Source organism: Meles meles, chromosome X (genome assembly GCF_922984935.1).
Source record: "Meles meles chromosome X, mMelMel3.1 paternal haplotype, whole genome shotgun sequence".
NCBI classification, from domain to species: Eukaryota; Metazoa; Chordata; class Mammalia; order Carnivora; family Mustelidae; genus Meles; species Meles meles.
This window is the reverse complement of record NC_060087.1, coordinates 86,299,151-86,326,618: the sequence shown is the minus strand read 5'-3', so window position 1 is coordinate 86,326,618 and position 27,468 is coordinate 86,299,151. Positions and strand designations below refer to the sequence as shown.

The following is a 27,468-nucleotide window of genomic DNA, read 5'->3' as shown; positions in this document are numbered from 1 at the left end:
TCCTTCTACAGACTCACGATTTCCTCCCAAGTTATCCACAATAAAAAGAAAATCATGGAAGTCAGAAAGCAGCTTGATTGTCAGTAGTATCAGTTTCCATCTTCTTTAACCCATGTTAATGTTTAAAGACACTTAACATGTGGCAGAAGAAAAGGAATCACACTACTTCTAATATTCATGATAACAAACTCTCCATGAAAACATTTAAAGAAACTCCATGATTTCACATCTAAAATTAGACTTCTATTAATAACCAACAAGCTACAGTTTCTTTTCTATATCTCACTGCTCTGTGTATTTCTAAGTGATTTATAGAGAAGTTCAGGAGAACTATAAGGGTTTTCTTTAACTTTGAACATTAACCTGTTCACATGCCAGAAGCTACTATACCAAATATTTAAAAATTAGATCTGTGCTGGGAAAAAAAATGACCTACAAAAAGAAAAGACATAGTTTCTGCCTCTGAGACAGCTTCACAGCCTAAAATTTCAAAAAGCAGCAGAAAAACAGAATCGGTTTTGTTTATTTGCTTTCTCCATTTGAATATTAATCAATATAGCATCAAGTCTAAAGTTCAACTACTAGTAACATTATTTCATCAGTAGTCATCACTTACAATAGGATTCTAAATTTACATAAAGTGAAAAACAAACAAACCTAACAGGAAAGACATTAGGGCCTGTTATTTTTTAAGTTAATAACAAATGAAACAGAACTAAACCTAATGAAGGCACTATTGTAAACAGCAATCCACACCCGATCCCCACAACCTCAAAAAAAGATTTTCACTAGGAATTGAGAATTATACTATGGCCCTTTAGAAAAAGCAAACTAAGGAACTGTAGCATTAAAAAGGAAACGGAATTAAGATCACTATGTATGTACCTATACTGATATAATAAACTACTTGCCAGCAGTACCTTGAAATTTCCTAAACTGTAAAAGTACTAGTTCTTGATAAAGCCCACTTAAACCACCCTAAAGTCTAAATAGTCAAGACATTTACTAAATTAGTGGTTCTTTAAATGAGAGCTGGGTACAGCAGAATAACCTGGTGCTTGTTAAAACACAATGCTGGGCACCCCTCCCCCATGGTTTCTGATTCACTGCATTTGAAATGGGGCCTGGTAGTATGCATTTCCAACAACTTCTCAGGTGATGCTGAAGCTGCTGGTCCGGGGACCACCTGCTGAGAACCACTGGCCTAAATTATTAATAGTACATCAGCACAGCCCTAACCAAAAGTTTGGTCAAGATGCATGTAAACAAATAAAAGGGTAGAATACTTAAATACTTAGAACGCTGATAAATTCACCCTTATTACATCAAAACATCTACATCTGCTTCGTGGTCTTCCTCAGTCACTTTCAAGGACAGCACTTCTTCATTAAGAAAGAGCCCACTGAGCCTCTCCTTCCGAGCCTGCCTCTGCTCTTTCAGCTGCCTCTTGCGTAAAGCCTTCTGCTGTAACTTCCGCTGCTTGGATCGCTTCTGTCAAAATAAAAATTTCTAAATCAGTAAGAATCAGTTCTGGCATATCCACCCCAGAACATTTTATGGATCAAATTCTGTATTTTCAGAATCTCTGGAGATGTCCAAATTCCTCTGCAGGATGATCCTGGTTCCAGTAAATGAGCCATTGGCTTAGACTGGGAAATGATTCTTCAAGATTCTATTTTTATGGTATTTGACCCGTGAATCTTAGGAAGAACTGAAACCTGATCATTTTGCCTAGTTATGGATAATCAGTCATTTCAAAGCCTTTTTTTTTTTAGAAAATTAAGGTACATTGGTGTAACTGCAGAGTGAACACATAATAAACAATACTGAATACCAATGTAGAGAACGTTGCCAATATCTCTAATGCTTACACTTTTAAGGTGTTTTTCCATCCAAAAGTACTAGCAATTTTACAATGGCTGGGAAAGAATCATGTCTTTTCCCCATTAGGCAAATACCATCTTAAAAGCCCATTAGAAACCCAGTGGGTACTCCATTCCTTGTCAGTGGTAAACTGATGGAAAAAAAGGAATGACCACATATCCAGAGGAATCCCCTGGCAACCAACAAAGCTGGCTATGTTTCTGCTACTTTGGTAAGAGCCAGGGAAGGAAGGAATGTGTATCTCCTAGTCACCCACTGGGTTCCATTAAGAGTTATAGAGATACCTTTTTTATCCTTAAGTTGGCTCCAAACTGTCACCACTGCAAGGAACCAAACTTACCTAAGCATCACAAAACCATTCTAAAAACACTTATTAAACCTCCCTATTTTTTTATGTGCCCCAAAAGTATTACAAAGAATTCTTCAACTGTAAATAGAAAGAAATTAGAGGTGTTATTATATTTTTAAAAGATCTAAGAACAAACATTCAAGATTAAAACACTAAGAAAACATTTAATACCCACACACATGCGTGCACCCATGCACGCACGCGCACGACATGCAGAACATTCTTAGGAGCTAATAGACAGCAACATCAGGAACATAGTGAGATCCGCTCAGTAGTGAGTTGCATTCAGTACTGCAATCTTGAGACTCACTCACTATTTCCATCAATTTATCTTACTTAAAAAAGACACAAAAATCAGTTAAAATTGAATGTGATACAGCTGTGGGTCAAAACAGTATTTCAAAGCACTCAGCCGGAAGGGCTTTACTCAATAGCAGACTATCCTGCTTGTTCAATTAAAGCCAAAACCCACAGGCACTCAGAGAGCAAGATAATTTTAACTCTTCAAGAAATTTATACGAAGGAGTACTAATGTTAATATTGAAAGGTAAAGTTTTGTATTGATTAGACATTTTACTTTTGAATCCCGAATCCGCTCTGCTGCACTTGCAGACAAGTTGCTGTCACTGTGTGCTCGACTCATGTTGGCACTGGAGTTTGAAGCAGAGTTTCCAACACTGGACCCACTGCTGCTTGCAGAACTGACCATGCTGGCACTGCTGCTGCTGGCACTGGCACTGGCCCCGCTCACTCCACTGGTGCTTGCACAACTAAAGTTGCTTCTCTTCCAGGCCTCTCTTGCAGGCCGCTGGCGAGGGCTATGCTCCTTGATATAGTTTCTGACCTTGGAATACACAAAAACTGGTCAGTGTCATTCCTCAATATTCTCCCTCAAAATACTGGCAAAAAGAATATTGTACATAATGTAAGACATTATCAGAAGTGCTACAGATGTATTCATCAGGGAAATGCAAATCAAAACTACAATGAACAGCGTCTGGGTGGCTCAGTCAGTTAATGGTGTGCCTTCAGTTCAGGTCATTATCCTGGAGTCTTGGGATGGAGCACCGATCTGGGCTCCCTGCTCAGTGGGGAGTCTACTTCTCCCTCTGCTCCTCCCCCTTGCTGTGCTTTCTCTCTCTCTCCTTTGCTCACTCTCTCCCTCAAATAAATAAAAATCTCTTACAAAAAACCTACAAAGAGGTATCACCTCACACCTGTCAGAATGGCTAAAATCAACAACACAAGAAACACCAGGTGTTGGTGAGGATGTGGAGAAAGGGGAACCCTCCTGCACTGTTGGGAATGCAAACTAATGCAGCCATTCTGGAAAACAGTATGGAGTTGCAACCAAAAGCTAAAAATGGGGCTACCCCATGATCTAGCAATTGTGCTACCAGGTATTTACCCAAAGAATACAAAAATACTAATTTGAAAGGATACATGCTCCCCCACCATGTTTAAACCAGCATTATCAACAGCAGCCAAATTATGGAAAGAGCCCAAATGTCCATCAACCGATGAATGGATAAAGAAGATGGAGTATGTATCTATATAATAGAGTATTGCTCAGCCATCAAAAATAATGAAATCTTGCCATTTGCAATGACATGGATGGAGCTAGAGAGTATTATGCTAAGTGAAATAAGTCAGAGGAAGACAAATACCATATGATTTCACTCATACATGGAATTTAAGAAACAAGATAAGTGAGCATAGGGAATAAAAGAGTGAGAGAGAAAACCAAGAAATAGACTCTTAACTATAGAGTATACACTGATCGTTACCAGAGGGGAGGAGGGTGAGGAGATCAGTTAAATAGGTGATGGGAATTAAGGAGGGCACTTATGAGGAGCACAGGGTATTGTATGTAGGTGTTGAATCACTCAACTGTACACCTGAAACTAATATTACACTGTATGTTAACTAACTGGGATTTAAATAAAAACTGTAAAAAAAAATATTGGATTGGATCCTGGGATAAAACAAGACATAAGCTTAGGGGCACTTGGGTGGCTCAGTGGGTTAAAGCCTCTGCCTCCAGTTCAGGTCATGATCCCAGGGTCCTGGAATCAAGCCCCACATAGGGCTCTCTGCTCAGCGGGAGCCTGCTTTCCCTCCTCTCTCTCTGCCTGCCTCTCTGCCTACTTGTGATCTCTGTCTGTCAAATAAATAAAATCTTTAAAAAAAAGACATTAGCTGAAAAACTGGTGTAACCTAAATAGAGTCTGTAGATTATTTAATAGTACTGTATCTATGTGAATTTCTTGCTTTTGATGAATGTACCAAAAAAAGAACTTGGATTGTAAGAGATGCTTAAATAATAGTGACAATAAAAGACTAATTACAAAGAAATAAAAATAACATTTATTGAATACAGACTTGTGAACCTGGACTATAAACTAGGTTGATCTGTTTGGCTCTTTCTTGAGTTGTAGGCTCTGTGAAGACAAGGTCATTTTTAAAATGTTTTGTATCCTAATATTTAATAGATACTTAATATTGTTAAATAAATAAATAAGTGCTAGAGAGATACATAAGTAGACTATAAAGGATGAGAGAAATCTCTAAAATGTAGAAACAAGTACCAGAAAAATTGACAGTGTTCAAAACTACAGAATATATATTATGGAGCTTTATTTTAAAACATATAAAATATAATCAGCAAATGGAAGGCTATAGCCAGAATTTAGGATTATAAGAAAGTAAAACTTGGGGGCGCCTGTGTGGCAGTTGGTTAAGTGTCCAACTCTTGATTTTAGCTCAGGTCATGATCTCAGGGTCATGATATCAAGTCTTGAGTTAGGCTCTGCACTGAGCATGCCCTCTGCTGGTTTCTTTCTCCTCCCACTGCCCCACCCGCTGCTCGCTCTCTCTCAAATAAATAAATCTTAAAAAAAAAAAAAAAAAAAAAACCGCTCAGAGAAATTAACCTTAAATCAATTGGGCATTTTTTAAAAGGTCTCAATATGATTTAAGTAAGTTGCTGATTATATCTAAGATTGTTTCCTAAATCTTAGCTAGGGGCCCATGGTAACTGTCTTCAAATGGATGGTCCGATTTCAATACTATTGAAAAATGAGCTGGAATGTAGAAAATTATAGTATACCTGTTGAGAGAAATACTGAAATAAAATTTTTATAAATGATGATAAATGCAAAACTTTTAAAAAATGAGAACATAAGTATTCATTCAACTATGTACCAAAAAAAAAAATAGAGCAGTACAGACTATTTAGAAGACACCAGCAATGTATATTTCAGCATAGCAAAAGGAAAATTACATTTTACCCTAACCAGCTTCAATTACTTCATAAGACAACTCAAATCCCCCAATTCAGATGTTCACTCTAGTATAGATAGCCCTCAATAATCAGTATTCTGATTCTGTCAATCACTCTTTTTTAAGGTGAATTAGAATAAATAAATAGCATAACCACCACTTAAGGGGTAAAATTAAGTTGCAAAGCCTACACAACTAAAAAGAAGGTTCTAGATCCACATGATCCCAGAAAGGCACTGCCAGGTGAGATGTACCTAAAACCTTACATCCATGTGCTCTCAATTACTGCCACCATTTTTCCCATATTACATTTCACAGCAGTGATTTGGACCTTAATTATTTGTGTATTTTAAAATATTATTCAAATCTACATACTTTAAAATAATGATTTTCTTAACAGCTGTAAAATTTGTATTTTCTTTACATACCTGCTTAAGTTTTTCATCTGTGAGACAGTTAAGCTCAATAATAAACTCACTGTCTGTAGGGGAAATTTGAGCAGAAGGATCAATTATTTTTATAATATCAAGTTGCTCCCGAAGACCCATCTCTGTACTGACTTTACGACTCAGATACTCAATATATTCCACCTATGTGATGAAAAATTATAATAAACAAGATCAGTGCCAAAACCTCTAATATTTTAGTGTGTCATTTATAATGTGTTTCAAATATCAAAAGCATTTAACGTGATATTTGTTCCCCACAAAACAGTTAAAGCCCCCACTCAGATTGTACAAAGCAATCCACATTTACCCAGTAGCTTTATATAGGCAATACATTGAGCTTCCCAGAGTCTCCACATATATGCTTTCAATTAAGAACATCAAGATCCCTACCTGCTCATCGTTTGTCATTGCACTCCAAGGAAGTTCATCTAAATTCCGGTGCTTATTTTTCTTTTTAGGAAGCAGGCAAGGTGAACTCGGAATACTGGGTATGACATCAGAAAGTACATCACTCCCACTGGCAATGTCACTGCCTGGTAACTTTATAAAAATAAGAAGGGGTAGGAAAAGCACAATTTTTCAAAAATACATTTTAAATCCCACAACATATTTCATATTGATTAAAGTGACTTTTTAATGACAAATACAGAAAGAGAAGACATTAATTCTGTTTCACTCCTATTTTAGACAAAGCAGCAATATCAAGTCTTTGTATTACAGTCATTTATTCAATGAGATATTTTCCAAAAGCTGAAAATCATAATCAAGACTTGTTAATAAAATGCTAACTTAAGAGTCAATCACCCTTAGGGTTTTTAATTCACAATGTGAATGTAGGCTAGGGCTCACAGAGCATGATGAATGAGGAACAGTGGTCTCCATCTCAGGAGATGAGAGTGATCTGCCATGACCTGGCTCTTTGCCCAACACTATGCTGGAGACACTGTCAATATAAAGACAAATAAACCATGGCCCTTGTGCTCAACTCAGCATCAACAATAAGGCAATTAAAATAATTTAAAATATGCTGTTAATACAGAGCAAACCACTTTAAAGATCAGAAGTATTAGAAAAATTAGAAAAACTTTTAGAAAAATTAGAAAAATGCTGAGACAACATGTAGACCAAGGAGAAAAGCAAGCAAGTCTGATACACAGAAAATCTATTTAAAGTGAGATGAACACCAAATAAATGTGCTAAAATTTTACACTGCCTAATAAAAACCAGTTAGAATGGGGCGCCTGGGTAGCTCAGTGGGTTGAGGCCTCTGCCTTCAGCTCAGGTCATGGTCCCGGGATCCTGGGATCGAGCCCCGCATCAGGCTCTCTGCTCAATGAGGAGCCTGCTTCCTCCTCTCTCTCTGCCTGCCTCTCTGCCTACTTGTGATCTGTCTGTTAAATTAAAAAAAAATTCCCCTTAAAAAAAAAAAAACAGAATGGATTTCATTTTTTTTACCAGCTATCTTGAGTTGTAAATGATGCAAAGAAGAGTATATATCTAATATATATAATTTGAGAACTTTGGACATATGCATACAACCATAAAACCATCACCACAATCAAGGTAAAAAACATATCTATCACCTCCAAAAGTCAGAATGGGTTTAATTTTAAATAAATGTGTTTAGGAACACCTGGCTGGCTTGGATGGAGGAACATGCAACACTTGATCTCAGGGTGGTGAGTTTCAGCCCCACACTGGGTGTAGAGAGATACTTAAATAAACTTCTAAAAATAAACAAATAAGTTTAAGTCATTCATCAGAAACATAATTTCTTCTACAAGGAGTACATAATTTTCAAATATAATGCTTTCATTTTTACAAGGTACAAAATACTACCTTTTTGTTGTTGTTGTCCATTCCAATTGCAGCTGAACTCTGGATGATTACTAGGCTTTTGAAGTTACCAAAAGAGAAAAGCTACTTTAGCCATGAAGATTATTGCAATCACACACATCTGGTCTCCTACTCTCCCTGGAGCATTCATTAATAGGTACAGAGGAGTCAAAGGATTTTAAGTCATGGTCCTTATACAAAAACTTTATACTCTACTGGGGAAGATAATACTATAACACAAACATACAATTAGACAAAATACCAAACGACAAATGCCAGGTTTGAAATGACAGGTCATCAACAGAAATATCTAGCAGTGAGTTAAAGCTGCAGGATTAAAGCTTAGAAGAGCTACAAGGGGACCAGGCAATGGGGAATCAATTGTACAGAAGGGACTAACAAACAAAGATACAAAAATTGGGTTGATCACCATGCAAGGTGACCATAATGCTTAGAATGAAATTGTCTAAGCTACTACTATTAAAAACCACATTTTCATTTTAACAGTCACTAATGAGTTCAAGTATATAAATGACTACCAAAAATTTGTATGACTTCTGTTAAAAATCTCATTAACACTGCTTTAATTGTTCATTCACTCTTAGCCTTGATGTAATCTATTATATCTAGTTGTGTCATGAAAGCATGATTGCTGAATGCATAGATGAAGGCCATCGTTCAGTCTTTAATGTCAAAAAAAGAAAATATTTTGCTATTTTCCTTTTGAAAGACTTCAAATCGCAACACTACTACATAAAGAGCTCCCTGGGTTCCTAAAACAAAATGAAACAGTCCGTATCTGATGAAAGTCCTCCCCTACTTCAAGCTCCTTTGATATATTAGGTAATGGCACTATCAAAATATGTATACTCTCAAAATTTAAGAACAATTTCCACCTAAATCTTTAGTGAACATCTGCTAGTTAACAGAGTATATGTTAAGCACTTACATTTGTGCCTTTGGTTCTGTTTATGTGTATGTTGGAGGTGGGGGTGGGGTAAAGAGGGCAACTAGTGGTTCTTTGGCTATTTTTTTTTTTCAGGGAGAAGTGAAAATATGCCAGAGTTGAAATCCCAGTTCTGATGCTCACTAGCCATGTAATCCTGTGGAGGTTAGTTTGCTTCTTTGAGCCCCAGAGTTATGGTTAATGTCACCCATCTCAAAGGATTGTTGAGAAATTTAAATGAGGTGATAGGCCTGGCACAAGGCAACACTCAATAAACAGATGTCTTCCTTTTCCTATCTCTTTCCATTGTTTTCTACCCTAATAAAAGGTAGCATAAGCCATTAGAGAATGCCACATATTGCTAAAGTGGCTGAAATTTCACAAGGTACTCTCAGAATCACAGAATGTGCAAAAGGAGAAGGCATTCAAGTAAGGAGAATTCTCAATAGTTCTCAAAGGAGAAGGCATTCAAGTAAGGAGAATAACTTGGTAAAACCACAATTTTTTTTAAAAAGTAGGTTGAGGATAAGGAGACTAATATAATTAAAACAGAAAATCAGTGCTAGGGGACTGAAAGCTCAGTGGATGAACAAGCTGTTACATGATATGCAGAAGTAGGCCAGTAACATTTTCTAAGTAGAAGTAACTTGATGAAATTAGTCTTCAGGGAAGATGAGTTAAAAAGCACTATAGGACTGGGTATTTACCCCAAAGATACAGATGTAGTGAAAAGAAGGGCCATCTGTACCCCAATGTTTATAGCAGCAATGGTCACGGTCGCCAAATTGTGGAAAGAACCAAGATGCCCTTCAATGGACGAATGCATAAGGAAGATGTGGTCCATATACACTATGGAGTATTACGCCTCCGTCAGAACTTTTGTATCAACATGGACGGGACTGGAAGAGATTATGCTGAGTGAAATAAGTCAAGCAGAGAGAGTCAATTATCATATGGTTTCACTTATTTGTGGAGCGTAACAAATAACATGGAGGACACAGGGAGATGGAGAGGAGAAGGGAGTTGAGGGAAATTGGAGGGGGAGGTGAACCATGAGAGACTATGGACTCTGAAAAACAATCTGAGGGTTCTGAAGGGGTGGGGGTGGGAGGTTGGGGGAGCCAGGTGGTGGGTATTAAGGAGGACACTCCTTAATTGCATGGAGCACTGGGTGTGGTGCAAAAACAATGACTTCTGTTACGCTGAAATTAAAAAAAAGAAAAAAGAGAAAGGAAAAAAAATTTTAAAAAGCAGTACAGGGACAAAACAGAATAAGGAAAGCCTGGAAATCAGACAGGAAGTTCTTATTTGATCTAGACTTAGACTAAGATAAACAAAAAACGTGAAGAAAAATGAGAATAAATAGGGAAATTTCAAATGAAAAATGATTTACAAGGCTTTTTATAAGATTTTATTTTTAAGTTATTTCAACACAGAACATGGTGCTCAAACTCACAACCCTGGGATCAAGAGTCGCATGCTCTTCTGACTGAGACAGCCAGATGCCCTGACAAGGCTGTTTGATAACTGAATGGATGATAGTCAGATGACCATATGCCGAAACCAGAAGAAAACTGGCCACATTTCAGTCATACAACTCATACAGGGTAATGCACTTAAAAGACTTCAATTTTCTATAGCAAGACACCTGAGGCAATATTATAGATCTTCTAGTCCAACACCCTCATTCTACAAATAAGCGAAAATGATGTCTAGGGAGGGTTATATGACTAGTGCCAGTATCCAAAGTGGAACACAAGCCTGGTGCTTTCAACTATGCTGGGATGTCTTGCCTTGAAGGTAGTATGGAATGAGAGAACACAATTGAATATGGAAAGTTTGTAGTGATAATGAAAGAATCAAGTGCAAATGTCCTTCAAAATGACAACACTCATTTTTCACTACACTGTAAGACATGTCACAAAGCGGAGTCTATTTTTTTCCATGGAAACACTGTAATTGGAAGTTACATTACTGATCAAGGACTCGGCATCAGATAATAGCTACATGAAATAATAAGGTCATCCAAGTGGAAATGTCTAGCAGTCAACTGGAGATACAGGATCAGAGCTGCAGATGTACATCAGAATTAACTGTACGAGCTCCTGTATATTTATTAGACAAACAATTTCCCATTTTATATCTCAAGCTAAAAATGTTTAATAATTCTTATTCCATATTTTTCATGGACAATAACATTTAGTATATATTATAATCAGTAATTGTGACAAGTAGGGAAAATTAAATCAAACCTCTGCCATATCTTCTGCAGTATGCAGCAAAATTTTATGAGTAAGCTCATTTCTGTAACAACTGATGTGTAGTTTCAAATTGCACCTTTAGGTTTCAAGTGTGACAGCTGAATTACTCACTCTTTAAATTTTCTATGGTTCCCTGCTCAACAGTAAAATAATTTCTCAAGCTCTAACACTAGTCAAATAGAGCTTTAATAATAAAAGGACTGCAAGCAAAGAAGACTATTAAAAAAGCAAAATGCTTTGATGCTACTTCACTATAAGGTTAAAATCCTGCCTTATCAAGTAGTTAGTATTTTTCTTCCCAGAAAATCCATGAATCCTTTATATTTACTTTAGTAGTAACTGAAACATCTGTTTAAAAAATTTAAATGTAGTTTTTTTTTTTTTTTTAATCTTTTTTTTTTTTTTTAATATTTTATTTATTTGACAGAGAGAAATCACAACTAGGCAGAGAGGCAGGCAGAGAGAGGAGGAAGCAGGCTCCCCATGGAGGAGAGAGCCCGATGTGGGGCTTGATCCCAGGACCCTGGGATCACGACCTGAGCCGAAGGCAGAGGCTTTAACCCACTGAGCCACCCAGGTGCCCCTAAATGTAGTTTTTTTAAAAGATTTTTTTTTAATTTGACAGACAGTGATTGCAAGCAGGTAGAGAGGCAGGCAGAGAGCCTGATGCGGGGCTCCATCCCAGGACCTTAGGATCATGACCTGAGGTGAAGGCAGAGGCTTAACCCACTGAGCCACCCAGGTGCCCCTAAATGTAGTTTTTAATCACAAGAGAGGTACTAGGAATTTTTAAGTTATAGTTAACGATTTTAATCTATATTAATCCTAACACATAATTTGTAATTTTCTTCTTGGATAATTTACTGCACGTCATTACCAGGTCCCACAAAGACAAGAGATCATTTTAAACCTTTCAGAATATTTAAATAGCAAATATCCATGGTAACAGAGTACCCACACTCCACTTTCAGAAGTGGGGAAACACATTACTAAGGCAGGCCTCATTTTTATTCCAATGTTCTAGTCAGTCATGTACATTAATAGAGTGGTTGGGGATAGTTTTCCACTTTAACTATTCATGAAATGAGTAAAGAAGTCAGCAATTAAAATTAAAAAACATCTGCCACTTTGTAACATTATAGATAAGAACTCTAAATCAAAGAAAATAATCAGAAAAAATAATTCTCAAAATTATCAGAACTCCATCCATTATCTTTATTAAGAATCTTTGTAGTAGGGGCGCGTGGGTGGCTCAGTGGGTTAAAGCCTCTGCTTTCAGCTCAGGTCATGGTCCCGGGGTCCTGGGATCGAGCCCCACATCGGGCTCTCTGCTCAGCAGGGAGCCTGCTTCCCCCACCCCCTCTGCCTGCCTCTCTGCCTACTTGTGATCTCTCTCTGTCAAATAAATAAATAAAATCTTTTAAAAAAAAAGAATCTTTGTAGTAGTCTGATTTTATTTTTATTTTTTATTTATTTTTTCAATTTCTTTCAGTGTTCCAGAATTCACTATTTATGCACCACACCCAGTGCTCCATGCAATACGTGCCCTCCATAATACCCACCACCAGACTCCCCCAACCTCCCACCGCCCCCCGCCCCTCCAAAACCCTAAGATTGTTTTTCAGAGTTCAGTCTCTCATGGTTCGTCTCCACCTCCAATTCCCCCAACTCTCTTCTCCTCTCCATCTCCCAATGTCCTCGTGTTATTCCTTATGCTCCACAAATAAATGAAACTATATGATAATTGACTCTCTCTGCTTGACTTATTTCACTCAGCACAATCTGATTTTAAATACAAAGTGTGCACTTAAAAAAATGAGGCATAGAATAAAAAGGTAACCACACAAAGATGTTTACTGCTGTGTTACAGTACTAGAAAAAAATTTGAAACAGATGTAAAAGGGGAATGGTCTCACAATTTCTGGCACCAGGAATAGTATTGTGCCAGAAATAGTACCAGGAATATTATACAGTCACTAAAAGAGTTATTATGAAGGTCATGAAAAAGTTTATATGTTAAATGAGAAAACTGTATTACAGTACATTATCCAGAAGAGAAGGGAATACTTCCTAACCCATTCTATGACGCCAAAGCAATACAAAGGCATCACAAGAAATCTACAGACCAATATCCCTTATGAATGCAGATGCAAAAATTCTCAACAAAATACTAACAAATGAAATGCAGCAGCATATTAAAAAGAACATAAAACATGACCAATTCAGATTTATTCCAGGAACATAAGGGTGGGTCAACATACAAAAGTCAATGTAGTACATCATGATCATCTCAATAAATGCAGAAAAAGCATTTTGACAAAATCTAAATAGTTCTTTCAGATAAAAATAACGAACAAACTAGGAGTAGAAGGGAAATTCCTTAATATGATGAGAGGCATTTAGGAAAAACCTACAGCTACCATTATGCTCAATGGTGAAAAACTGAATGCTTCTCTCTTAAGATCAGAAAAGACAAGGATGCCCATTTCTGCAACTTCTATTCATCTAGCCAGGGGAGCTAAGCAAGGAAAGAAAGAGCTACCCAGACTAGAAAGGAAGAAGAAAGCCTATCTCTATTCACAGATGACAAGATTTAAAACACAGAAACTCTAAAGAATCCACACAGAGAAAAATAATCATTTAAGCTAACAAATGAGTTCAGCAAAGTGGTAGGATAAAAAAAATCAATATACAAAAATCAGTTTTATTTCTAGACACTAGCAATGAACAATGCAAAAATGAAATTAAGAAAACAATTCCATTTTCTACAGCATCAAAGGAATAAAATATGTAGGAATAAATTGAACCAAGGAAGTACAAGGCTTGGAAACTAAAAATAACAGATTTGATGCAATCCCTACCAAAATTCTAACTGCCCTTTTTGCAGAAATGGACAGCCTGATTCTAAAACTCATGTGGAATTGCAGAAGGGATCCCCAATAGCCAAAACAATCTTAATAAAGAAGAACAAAAAACCTCATGCTTCCTGATTGCAAACTTTACTATAAAGCTAGAGCAATTAAAACAGTGCGGTACTGGCATAAGGATAGACATACATATTAATGGGACAGAATCGACAGTCCAGAAATAAACCACTCATCTATGACCAATTCATTTCCACAAGGGTACCAAGACCATTCAATAAGCAATGAATATATAGTCTTTTCAACAAATGGTGTTGGGACAACTGAATATCTACATGCAAAAGAATGAATTTGTACCCCCATCGTCTCCCATATACAAAAAAAACCTCAAAAACGTTCAAAGACTAGGTGTAAAAACTAAAACTATAAAACTCTAAGAAGGAAACAGGTGAAAATCTGTATGACCTTGGATTAAGCAATGGTTTTTTAAAATATGACATCATAAGCACAGAATTAAAAGAAAAAATAAACGGAACATTACTAAAATTAAAACCTTTTGTGTGTCAAAGGACAGTATCAAGCAAAAAGACAACCCACAGGAAAGGGAAGATCTTTTGTGAATCATGTGTAAGGGTCTAGTAGCCATAACATATAAAGAACTCTTTCAACAATAAAAGACAACACAAATTAAAAATGGGCTAAGGATTTGAATAGGCATTTTTCCAAAAAAGAACACCAATCACCAGCAAGCATATGAAAAATAAGTACATGAAAAGATGCTCAACATCATTACTCATTAGGGAAATGCAAATTAAAACCAAAATGAAATACCCCTTTATATACAGTAGCATGGTTGTCATCAAAAAGACATACAATACTAAGTTTTGGCAAGGACATGGAGAAATTAGAAGTTTCATACATTGCTGGTGGAAATGTAAAATGGTATAGCCACTTTGGAAGCTCCTCAAAAAGTTAAACATAAAGTTATCACATGACTCAGCAATTCCACTCCTAAGTGTATGTACAAAAGAATTACAAATACACATCCACAGTATGTCAACTTTACTTCAATAATAAAAAAGATACATCCATATAAAAACTTATATCTGAATGTTCACAGCAGTATTTCATAATAGCCGCAAACTGGAAACCAACCATCAGCAGATGAATGGATAAACAAAATGTGATGTGTCCGTATCTATTCAGCAATGAAAAGGAATTGGTGTGGACTGAATGTGTGCACCCTCCCTACACCACCACCACCAAATCCCTATCTTGAAGCCCTAGTCCTCAGTTTGGAGGATCTGGGGGTAGGGCTTTGGGTGATAATTACATTTACACGAGGGTAGACCCCCCATGATGGGATTGGTGACCATAATTATAAGGGGATGAAGAGAGCACAGTTCGCTCTCTCTCCCCTCTCCATGTGAAGATAAAACAAAAAGCAGCCATATGGAAACCAGGAAAAGGATCCTTACCAGAATCTGACCATTATGGTATTCTGACCTTGGACGTTTAGCCTCTAGAGCTGTGAGAAATAAATGTTTGTTGTTTAAGCTACCCAGTCTATGGTATTTGTTATAGCAGGTAAGCTAAGACAGAAATGAAGTACTGTGACACACTAAAACATGGATGAACCTTGAAAACATGCCAAATGAAAGAAGTCAGACACATATGAGTACATTTGTATGATATGTAAAAATGCACACCCATAGAGAAAGTAGATTAGTGGATGCCAGGTGATGGAGGTGATGGAGGCAGGGAGGAATTGGTAGTATCTGCTAACAGGTATGGATTTCTTTTTAGAGTGATGGAAATGTACCTGAATTAAACAGTTGTGATGGCTGTACAACACTGTGAATATATTAAAGAAATCACTGAATTATACACTTTAAAATTATCAAAATGGCAAATTTTATCTCAATTTTTAAAGGCTAAAAATATTTTAATTTTTATGCAAATCATATTTACAACTGTACATAAAATAGAAACATCTGAAATAATATAAAATATAAAAAGAGGTGTTTTAGATTATTTTTTCCTCTTTAAAAATTCAATTTTCAGGGGCGCCTGGGTGGCTCAGTGGATTAGGCCACTGCCTCCGGCTCAGGTCATGATCTCAGGGTCCTGGGATCGACCCCTGCATCGGGCTCTCTGCTCTGCAGGGAGCCTGCTTCCTCCTCTCTCTCTGCCTGCCTCTCTGCCTACTTGTGACCTCTCTCTCTGTCAAATAAATAAATAAAATCTTTAAAAAAAAATAAAATAAAAACTCAATTTTCAGTGTTGCATTTTTATAACAAGAAAAAACTGAAACTAATCTAAATATTCATTATTAGAGAATAGATTAAATAAATTGTGATATAGCTATTGAAAAGAATGAGATGTTAGTTGCAAAAAAGCAAAGGGCCAAACTGGCTGAAATATGATTCCATTTGTGTGTTTTTAACACTGTACAAACATACTTGTATCTGCACAAGCCCTTAACAGTGGTAACCACAGCAGAGTGGGACTTGGAGAATTATTTTTAATGTCATGCCAGTCTGTCTTCCTATTTTAATAAGAAAATGTCTGAAATAAAATAATATTTGGTTCCTCCTTTGGAATTTAACTTCCAAGATTTGGATGGCTTTCAAACATAGCAGGCATTCAAGTATCTGTTGAATATTAACATTAGCTATATGCAAGGAAAGCTTTCTCAAATGTTACTGTCTTTTACAATCAGAAAATGGATGTTGCAATAACATGATTTATATTTTCTGATAGACTGCACTCATTATAAAGCAGAATTTCCAAACAATTTACCACAAAGCCATTTTACATGGCATATATGCTATATACACAAAACACTGTAGGGCAGAAAACAGCTCTACTATGAAGAGATTACAAAATGAGAAATTATATTTCTGACAACAGAACCAAAGCTTATGTTTTTATGTTAACAGTGGTTTGTGATCTTAGATATATAGAACATAACTCTGATGCAAGGATATTGTGTCCATAAGGACATAAAGGCTATTTACTATAAATGCAGGAAGAACACAGTTGCTGGATGCATGTGTAGAAAAGTACTGATGCTATATACTAATATATACTAATGATATATACTAATGGGATATATATACTAATAGTTGCTTGGATGCATGTGTAGAAAAGTACTGATGATATACACTAATGATAATACTAATATATACATCACAGTGGTTTGTGATCTTAGATATACAGAACATAACCCTGATGCAAGGATATTGTGTCCATAAGGACACAAAGGCTATTTACTATAAATGTAGGAAGAACACAGTTGCTTGGATGCATGTGTAGAAAAGTACTGATGATATATACTAATGGGAACATTATACAAGTATTAAATCACATGAAAATCCACAAAAGGGTATCTATAGTATCAGAAAGCCTAAATTATACATTAGCAAAAAAAGGATACATATTCCATCTAATTCTTAATGTTGCCAGGGATGAAAATATCAAAATACAAATTCATTATTCTATTTATGGAGTAATAATGGTAATAAAAGGGGGAAAAAACCAAACCTACCTGCCATTCAAACTCGCTATCTGACCAATCCCAGTATGTGCTAATAGAAGAAGAGACATCACTGCAGACACTCCCCTCAGGGAATAAATCAAAAGAAGTGAAGTCTTGATCATCTAACAGAGAATAGCAATCATCTTGATCTCCAACAGAAACTGATGAAAATAGCTCCTCACTGCATTCTGAGCTGGCAACACTTGTTCCACAAGAAGTTAAATTCCACCTTAAAAACACAACACAATAGAAATCACAACAGGAACTCCAGAATCCACACAATTTTAAGATATTAATAGGAGATACATTCAAGACATTTATGAAGAATGTAAATATATTTTTTAGGTATGACAATGATATTGTGATTATTTTCAAAGGAGCCCTTATCTTTTAAAGATGTATACTAAAACATTTATGAATGAAATATACTTGGGATTTTTCACAAAATAATAAGGGGAATAAGGAATGAAGAGTGCTATAAAACACACTGCCATATGTGAATAACTGTTAAGCTGGGTGATGGATATATGAGGTTCATTACACTATTCCCTTTACTCTTGTATTTGTCTAAAAATTTGTATAATAAAATATTTTAAAAGAAAATTGTATCTAGGGCTGCGTGGGTGACTCGGTTGGTTAAACATGTGCCTTCGGCTCAGGTCATGATCCCAGGGTCCTAGGATGGAGTCCCGTATCAGGCTCCTGGCTCAATGGGGAGTCTGCTTCTCCCTCTGCCTGCCTCTCCCCCTACTTGTGTACTCTCTCTCTCTGTCTCTGACAAATACATAAAATCTTTTAAAAAAGAAAATTATGTCTAAATTAAGAATAAAGTAAAACATCTTCATGTATAAACAACACATATAGCATAGTGATTATGAATACACTCTGAAGTCAGACTGACTTCAAATTTTGCTGTCGTTTGACTGCTGCTTGATCTTAAGCAAAACAGTGTCTTCAAGCCTGAATTCTCATCTTCAAGAGTTATTATGAAGATTACACAGGAATGCATACAGAAGTCTTAGAATAAAAAGTGCTCAATACACGTTAGTTGTTGTTGTTGTTATTATATTATTATTATTATTATTATTCCCATTATTACTACTACTACTAAAGGAAGATGGTAGCCACAGCAGGGCAAGAGAAAAGCAAAAAGTATACAGAAGTTCAAAGCATGTTTAAATAACTTTTATGTATCAATGCTATACAAGATCATTGCAAAGACGTTGGAATAAGAAAGGAGTGATAAACGAGCAGTTCCATTACCCAACAATAACTAATCCATAGTATTTTGGTACGTGCATGTATATCTTTTATAGAATCAGCATTCTGCACACATGTATGCACAAACACACACACATATACACATATTTTAGTATCCTGCTTTCTTCACTTATTATATATTAAACATTTCCCTGTGACTATTACTTGAAAACATTTTCATGCCTATATAACATTCCACTAATTAAAAAGTCTCATGATTTACTTAATCTTATTCCTTCAATAATATCCAGGCTGCTTCCATTTTTTTTGGTATTACATATAATACCAAGATGAACTTTTTTGTTTCTAATTATTTATCAAAATATATATAATCTTTCAGGATAGATTACTTGAAAGTACTGAGTCAAAGAATATGACCACTTCTAAATGTCTTATCATACTTCATTAAATGCCCTTCTGAAACGCTGCACCAACTACACTCCCTGAAGCAGTATATAAAACATGCTCATTTCACCACAACCTTAACAGCAGTAGAATTTTAATTTTTAAAGTTTGACCTATCTGACAGGGGGAAAAAACATTTTTTAAAAAGATCTTATTTATTTATTTGTTAGAGAGAGAGTGAGAACAGGCAGGGGGAGAGACAGGCTTCCTACTGAGCAAGGAGCCCAACACAGAATTCAATCCCAGGACCCTGGATCATGACCTGAGCAGACGGCAGATGCCTAACTGACTGAGCCACCCAGGCATCCTGGAAAAAAAAAATTTTTTTATATCAACTTTTATTTCTCAATTACTGGCAAGATCAAATTTTATTATTTTTAAAAGATTTTTAATTATTTATTTGACAGATAGAGATCACAAGTAGGCAGAGAGGCAGGCAGAGAGAGGCGAGGAAGCAGGCTCCCTGCTGAGCAAGAGCCTGACGCAGGGCTCGATCCCAGGACGCTGGGATCATGACCTGAGCCAAAGGCAGAGGCTTTAACCCACTGAGCCACCCAGGTGCTCCAAGATCAAATTTTAAAATGTTTAAAATGTCCTAGTGATTTTCTGTGTTAATGTTTTCTTTACTGATTTTATGAGTTCTTGATGCATTAAGAATATTAACACTTTGCTTGTGGTATTTTTTGCAGGCTTACTTTTGTCTTGAAATCTACAAATCTGTTTTCTTTTGTGAATTTCCACTAGCTTCATACTATTAACAAGATAATCTTCATTGCTTAGGCAGCAGTCTAGGGAATTAATCCTTAAGATAATTATTTAGTATATCTGATACTAATAAGGTACTGAAATAATGACTTCCTGAAGAAAATCCTGTTACTTCCCTATTACTAGGTTGTTTCTCATCCTCATTAAATCCATTTTTTTCTTGAACCATGTTTTTCATTTTTTAACTCCCCCCCATCTTATTTTGTACTATTAATCTTAACTTCAAAGTTCTTGATTTACAAAATTTAGGCAATTTGACATTTTTATGGCACTTCTTCCTTTGAGCTAAATGTAGAATATTTTAAAGGATGAAAACACACACAGACACACACTCTCTAAACTTTTATGGTTTAGTAACTATCAGTACGGATGTCAATATGCTTTGTTAAATAGGCAAAATCTAAAACTCATCTAACATCTTAGAATACCTTGTAATATTACCTAGTTTCATCACATGCTTCCTAGGCAGGCAGTATCCTCATATTAAAAAAAAAAAATCAACAAACCTAGTAGAATTAACCAAATTTTTCAGGATGTACAATAAGGGAATATAAAAGCTAAAAAATGATAATCATTCTTATAGACCTAGTAAACCATCATCTATGTTGTATTCTGTGCAATTTTTTTTCTATTGTGTCTTCAAATTGCTTGTGAGCTTTTTCAATCTTTATTCATTCACCCACACAACAAACATTTAGTCTCTCCTATGGGCCAAGTACTGTGTTATGTGGTAGGAAAAGCTGTTAGATAATTTTTTTATGAAAATTTTTTTCTGAGCTTGAAAACATTCAGTAGAAATGTGCTTCCCTCCATGACTAATAATGACTTTCTTTTCAAAAGACTAGATGACTGACAAGACAGGAAATGACTTTCCTTTTCAAAAGACTAGATCACACGGGGCACCTGGGTGGCTCAGTGGGTTAAAGCCTCTGCCTTTGGCTCAAGTCATGATCCCAGGGTCCTGGGATCCAGCCCCACATCAGGCTCTCTGCTCAGCAGGAAGCCTGCTTCCTTCTCTCTCTGCCTGCCTCTCTGCCTACTTGTGATCTCTGTCAAATAAATAAATAAATAAAATCTTAAAAAAAAAGACTAGATCACTGACAAGACAGGAATTTGCTTGGTTTTGGGCTCTTAAAATAGAGGAAAATCAGTATGTTTCTCAGTTTTCTAGGTCCATGACTTTGTAACAGATTTAACAGGATTCTGGATATTCTTAGAAGCTTTTGTTTCTTTTTCTTTTTCCTTTATTAAAAATTAACAGTGGTAAGAACACTGGGTTCATACCATCATTCAAACCAATCATTTACAAAATAGAAAAATAATATTTTTACTACTAGAGATTTTTTTAAATTCTATTATAATTTCCAAATACTGTTATTATGACTTTAAGGTAATGTGAACAAAAACAAAGCAGGTAGTACTTTTATCCACTGCCAGTGAGATTATTTGGTACTGTGTGTGTGTGTGTGTGTGTGTGTGTGTGTGTGTGCGCGCGCGCGCGCACGTGTATGTATATGTGTGTATGTATGTGATATATATATATCAGGAATTTCAAAAAACGGTTCATTCCTTTGGATTCAGTAATTGCCATTTCAGGAATCTATCACTTCCCAGATCGAAACTGGGAAAAAAATGTATGTCCAAACATGTCTAAACAATATCATTTATAGTAGCCAACAAAGAAAAAGAAATGCCCCCCAAATGTGGGGGATAATTAAATAACATATCTAAATAATGGTGTTTCTTAATCATTAAAAATTATATTTTCAGGGGGCACCTGGGTGGCTCAGTCAATCGGGTGCTCGACTTTTGATTTCGGCTCAGGCTATGATCTCAGGGTTGTGAGATAGACGATGCCCCCCACCACCCTGTGGGGGTTCTGTGCACTCACTCCCTGCGTAACTACTTGAGATTCTCTCCCTCCCTCTGCCTCTCCCCCGACTCACACATTCTCTTGCACTCTCTAGAATAAATAAAATCTTTTTTAAAAAATTATATTTTCAGGGGCGCCTGGGTGGCTCAGTCAGTTAAGCATCTGCCTTTGGCTCGGATCAGGATCCCAGGGTCCTGGGATTGAGCCCTCATGCCCCCCCACTCATGTTCTCTCGCTCAAATAAAAAAATTTTTTAAGGATTTTATTTATTTATTTATTTGCCAGAGAGAAACAGCCAGAGAGGGAACACAAGCAGGGGGAGTGGGAGAGGAAGAAGCAGGCTTCTCACTGAGCAGGGAGCCCGATGTGGGGCTTGATCCCAGGACCTGGGATCATGACCTGAGCTGAAGAAAGACACTTAACGACTGAGCCACCTACACACCCCTGCATACGCCAATTTTCTAAAGTGAGCTTTTGTAATAAAAATTTAAGAGTGATTCTTTCAGACTGTTTTGTTGGTTTCAAATATGTCATAAATGACCACTGTGTGCATGTGCTCAACACTGAACTATTCATATCTGCAAAGCCCTTATATCTTTTTCCAGTAGGAGGAAGCTACCTGATGCTAAGATCCTAGCTATAACCATAAAATTATTTGCAAAGGAGACTTTCTACTTTAAAAAAGAAAAACGTTGAAAAGAATCCTATTGAAATGGAGTTTAATGCAAAAACTAGGCTTGCTGCCCAAATTTTAGTTTAAAAAAAAGTAAAGTCAAGAACATGTATCTGCAAATCTTATCTGCCAAAATCCCCATATAGTCACCCCCAACCTCTGCTACAACTTTGGAGTACAACAGGCCATCAAGGCCCCAAGTCAGAGCAGGTAACACAATCCCTTCACTATACTCAAATTCTCACCTCTCCTCCTAGTCATCCCAATTGTCTAGGTATTATTATCCATCCCTCTTACCCTCTCTATAATCTTGGAAGTAAAAAACATTCCATGTAATTTCTAAGAATAAATACTCCATTCATGTTCTGAGTTCATCCCAGCCATCTCCTGTCATCTCACACTCTCTCTTATTTTCAATTTCTCCCTTTCCTGTCGGCTGCTTCTAAGAAGCTAAAAATCTCTATTCTTGGAAAAGAAAAAACTAAACAAGGCAAACAACAACAATGAAACCTATCCTGCCAATAGGGTGTACAGAAGTGAGACACTGGGTGCCTGGGTGGCTCAATTGGTTAAGCGACTGCCTTCAGCTCAGGTCATGACCCTGGAGTCCCAAGACTAAGTCCCCACATCAGACTCTCTGCTTGGCAGGGAGTCTGATTCTCCTTCTGACCCTGCCCCTTCTCATGCTCACTCTCTCTCTCTCTCTCATTCTCACTCTCTCAAATAAATAAATAAAATCTTTAAAAAAATAAGAAAAAGTGAGACACTGTCCTCTCACTTTTCACAATTATTCAATGTGAAAGTACTGATGTGTTACTAAAAGATGAAGAGAATAACACATCTGGTAGTTCATATTAACCTCCTTCATCTCACAATTTAATTACAGCACTTACCAATATCATAATTTTTTCAATTTAGTAAATGACTTCCTTTTTTGATAATGGTGGAGGTTGCCATCGACAAATGCTAAAAGAAAACCCTAATTATATCAGAAACATCCTGTCCTAAAACCAAAGAAAAATGTCTTACACACCACATATATTCCGTATTAACATTTAAATTAAAAAATAATTGGGGCATCTGGGTGTCTCAGTTGGTTAGATGTCCAACTCTTGGTTTTGGCTCAGGTCATGATCTCAGGTTGAGATCAATTCCTGCATCGGGTTCAGCACAGAGGCTGCTTGAGATTCTCTCTTCTCTCCTTCTGCTCCTTCCCCCCTCTGGCATTTGCACACTCTTTCTCAAAATAAATACATCTTTAAAAAATAAGTTTCTTGGTTTATCAAAATTTATGTTGTTCTACCAAACTTCCAGACAAACGCAACTGGGTCATAAAATCCTAAAAGATACTCCTAGGAATGTGTGAATTCTTAGGAAAGCGGCTCTGTTCATGTAATTTTCCACAGAACCTAGAGTAATGATATATCATCCTAAGTCACAGGTGACTCTGATATGAACATTATAAACATTCAAACTTAGGGCCATAAACTAGGGTGCCCTGAATCCCTTGGTTAACAAAGATTTAAAATATAGCCCAGAGTCCAGTAAATGAGCAGGCACAAAACTGCCATCATCATAAGGCTCTTATCAATGGCATTAAATAAGCTCCACAGTTTTCTTATCAGGTAACAAGGAAGAACCAAGATAAAGGTAAACCAAGTATCTACCAACTCACAAGATTTTTGTTTCCAATAAAATGTGTTTTATAATGACTAAACCCAAGCAGAATATCAATACTCAACTATAGAGATCTGGTTTTTGAATTGCTGCTTGAACTGTTGATGTGAAGAAAAGATATGACACATGCAAATCCAAAATAAAAGAATTTTGTAAACTAAACTTTGCGTACATACATGACTTAGCTGTTTGCTTCTCCCTGAAAAGAACTGACTGGTAGTATATGGTCCTCTTAAATGCCATCTTGAGGAGAGATAGGAAAGAACATTCCAGAATGAGAAAAGATTTAAAAAGCAAGGTAACCTAGGGCAAAAACATCATCTGATGTAAATATTGCTACTTCTGCTTCCCCTAATCTCTGCTGAAAAGGGTACAAAGCAAAATACATTAAACCTTCTAGTACCATTCCAAGCCTTCAGAAAAGTAGGGTAGGAGACAGAGGTTTTTAAAAAGCAGACAAAATGTTTGACTTGGGAAAACTGGAGTTGAACAGGAACCTCCTCCATCTTAACTGCCCCATTCTGGAAAACAACCTTGGCCTTACCTTGGCCTTACCTTGGCCTTAGAAAAGGAATAGAAAAACACAGGAGAAAAAAAAATGGGAAGGAAAAAAAGGAACAGAACAAGCTGTAAGAAATGTATTCTTCTCCTTGCTTCACTCTTCATCACCCTACCAATTTTGGCAGTGCTTACCCTTAGCCTCTTTCCCCACTCCCTTGCCCTCATCATAGGAGCAGGCTAATTCTGGAATCATTTCACTTCCCTGTGTATAGGACTTGCTCCAGTGCTGCAAAACTTAAATAACAGTTGCAAAAGTATGATTTTATACTGTTTCCAATGCAAACAATCCTAAGCATACTTGATTTCATAAATACATCACACTCATGTTATAATCACATTGCAGGTTAAGTAAGCTTCTGCGAGTTAGTCTAAGAAACTATAACAACCATTTATAACATCTGAGCCATTAGTTCTGTTCCAGTTTTCATCACTGGCTCCAAAGAAGTAATCTTGGCTTTGCCTAACTCAGTTTTATGACCTTGAACTTAGTCTTTCCTCTCTGGGCCTCAGTTTCCTCATTTTTGCAATGAAGATTTGGAAGAGTCGTAACAAATTTACTACCACTTCCTTTTCAAATGTGTTATACTGTCTGTCTATTTAACTATAACACCTGGTTTACAGACTCTAACTTTTCTTCTAGGTAAGAATCATGTCTTACACACCGCCTGTACCTGGTAGAAGCTCAGTAAATCTGTAAGCTGATTTAAGAGGTGGGGGAGGGCATGCAAAAGACATTAAAATGTGGAAGGATTTGTTCATGCTCATATCATGGATCAGAAATCAGAACTAGACTCCTTAATTCAATGCCATTATTTTCCATAGCTGAACCCATCTCCTCCCTTGTTCTCCACACACCCTCCCAGGCCTTGGTATATCTCTCTCCAATATCCACCTATATTCTAGGTTGGGGCTATGTGTACAATATCTTCACATCCCCCACATTTGGTATAACACTCAAATGCTTACATGAGGGAATTCTCCAGAACACTCTAGCTTCAATAAAATCAGTTAGGAGATGCACCCTGAGTAAATTTGTATAAGCAAGCCCATCCTAAGCTTAGCTCCATCCCTCCACTGGGGGAGCAAACCAAGGGATAAGCTACATGAAGGAACCTTCCAGATCTAGGCTTACAGATTTTGGCATGGCCTAAAGCCATAAAGCAAAGAGTTCATAAGGAGGAGGAAAAAGGACTGTCTGGTTTCCTGGAGCTTAACCAAAAAAAAAAATTGGGGTGAGAGTGGAAATTGGGCTGTGAGGAAGATTAAAAATCAGGAAACTGAAAACTTTAGCTTTCAAAATGCCATCTTTCAAAAGAACCATAGATGGTTTTGAGTCATCCGAAATCTCTAGAGCGTACGGAAAATGGAAGGGGTTAAACTTTCTCGAGTGGATGGAAACACGGATGCATTTTAAAAACTGAAGGTGCGGATTTGGGATTCTTCAGGCACAGATGAGGCAGGAGGGGAAAGGGGGGCGTCGCTATGGTCAAAAGATGAATGGGGAAAAGGGAGCAAGTAAAATGCCGGCCGAAAGGAAAATCGGAGGGCAGGAGTGAAAATAGGGAGGGGGACAGGGAAGCAGCCAGGGTAGGAGCGCTGGTCGGAGGAAGGTGGGGGAGGGGACGAATGGAAGCTCAGACCCGAGGCGGAGCGCCAGGTTTGGGAGGGACCCAGCGTTCTCCCTTTTGAGGCAGGGGTGTGGGCACTTAGCCCCTGCCCTCAGCGACGGTTCATACCTGTTGGTGTGGAAGCGGTGGAGTGGATCCGTGCGATGACAAGAGGAAAGCTGGCAGCCGAAGTCGCTGATGTCCAGGCAGCCTGGCTCCTCGCTCGGGCAGGTGCCCACTCCGCGAGGGGGTCCCAGAAGCGGGAAGGGCTCCTCGGGGGTTAGAAACTTCTCGTATGAAGTGGTAGCCGACGTCTCGTCGGACATGGCTGGAGACGGCCTGGCTTTGGGCTCCCTCTGTGGCCCAGGGCTGCTCCCGCGCCTGCCCCTTCCCCCACTCCAACCTGTCCGCCGCCGCCGCCGCCGCCGCCACGCCGGGGTGTGCCCACCGTAGCTCGCTAACAGGATGAGCGCCGAGGCCAGATGCCGCCCAGAGAATGCCGGCCGCGCTAAGAGGCTGCTAGAGGGCACAGCGGCGGACTGGCCACCCCGTCAGCGGCTCGGTGGCCTCGACAACCCTCTCCGTCGCGGCCGCTGCCCGGCCCAGCCCAGTCAGCGCCGCGCAGCGCCGCGCCGCGCCGCCACCGCCGCCGCCACCACCCGGCCCGCCCCGCCCACCGCGCTCGCCGCTCGCAGGGGCTGCAATCCGCCGGCGCCCGCTTGGAGAAGAAAGGCGGTGGGAAGCCGCTCCCTGTGCCCCCTGCTGGAGCGGAGGAGGAATTGAACCGCCGCCCGCCCAAGGGTCGAATCTGGGGTTCCTCGCGCTGGAAAGGCCCTGCGCTTCAGGCCAACCACCTCTGTTTTTTTTTTTTTTTTTTAAACCCACAACTGCTTAATAAGCAGCAAGCGGCAGCCCTGAGAAAGGGACTTGGCCAAGGTCACACTGCGAGTGCGTGAGAAAAAATCCAGATGCTCTGGTTCCCAGCGTACTTGACCACCCTGTCCCAATTCAGTGAGTATTTATATTGAGCTCCTGCAGTGTGTGCCCAGCACTGTGCAATGAGCTGTAGGGGAAATCGGCCAAGTAAGAAAAAAGATAGTCCCTGCTTCACCCTTGATCTTCTAACCCTGAGAATTCTACATAACAGCCACCAAGCTATTCAGAGCTGCTGGACACGTAGTGCTCTTTTGTGCTCTGTGCTCTAGCTCCCATTATGCATTCTGCTTGGAATGCCC

At 38.0% G+C, this 27,468-nt stretch overlaps 1 protein-coding gene across 2 annotated transcripts; it reads right to left on the bottom strand.

Moving 5' to 3' along the window:
• Positions 1 to 502: 502 nt before the first annotated feature.
• FAM199X (family with sequence similarity 199, X-linked) lies at positions 503 to 26,876 on the bottom strand. Of its 2 annotated transcripts, none has more exons than XM_045995749.1 (6): positions 26,363 to 26,876; positions 17,422 to 17,641; positions 6,355 to 6,504; positions 5,944 to 6,105; positions 2,811 to 3,077; positions 503 to 1,491 (listed from the first exon to the last, which is right to left on the bottom strand). In XM_045995749.1, exons 1-6 carry the CDS (start codon positions 26,557 to 26,559, stop codon positions 1,321 to 1,323), a joined length of 1,167 nt encoding a protein of 388 aa, XP_045851705.1. In that variant the 5' UTR covers positions 26,560 to 26,876; the 3' UTR covers positions 503 to 1,320. The 2 variants fall into 2 exon arrangements, with proteins under 2 accessions (XP_045851705.1, XP_045851706.1); XM_045995750.1 differs by having other exon boundaries at positions 2,940 to 3,077.
• Between the last annotated feature and the right edge of the window lie 592 nt (positions 26,877 to 27,468).

What these genes read in the sequence shown, in the direction of transcription:
- FAM199X (XM_045995749.1), bottom strand. Translation starts at nt 26,559, where the DNA reads ATGTCCGACGAGACGTCGGCTACCACTTCATACGAGAAGTTTCTAACC. An exon ending in ATAGCGAGTTTGAATGGCAG is followed by an intron (nt 6,505 to 17,421) that starts GTAGGTTTGGTT and finishes ATTTTTATAAAG; the next exon opens with TTACCAGGCAGTGACATTGC. An exon ending in CAGATGAAAAACTTAAGCAG is followed by an intron (nt 3,078 to 5,943) that starts GTATGTAAAGAA and finishes GTGTATTCCAAG; the next exon opens with GTCAGAAACTATATCAAGGA.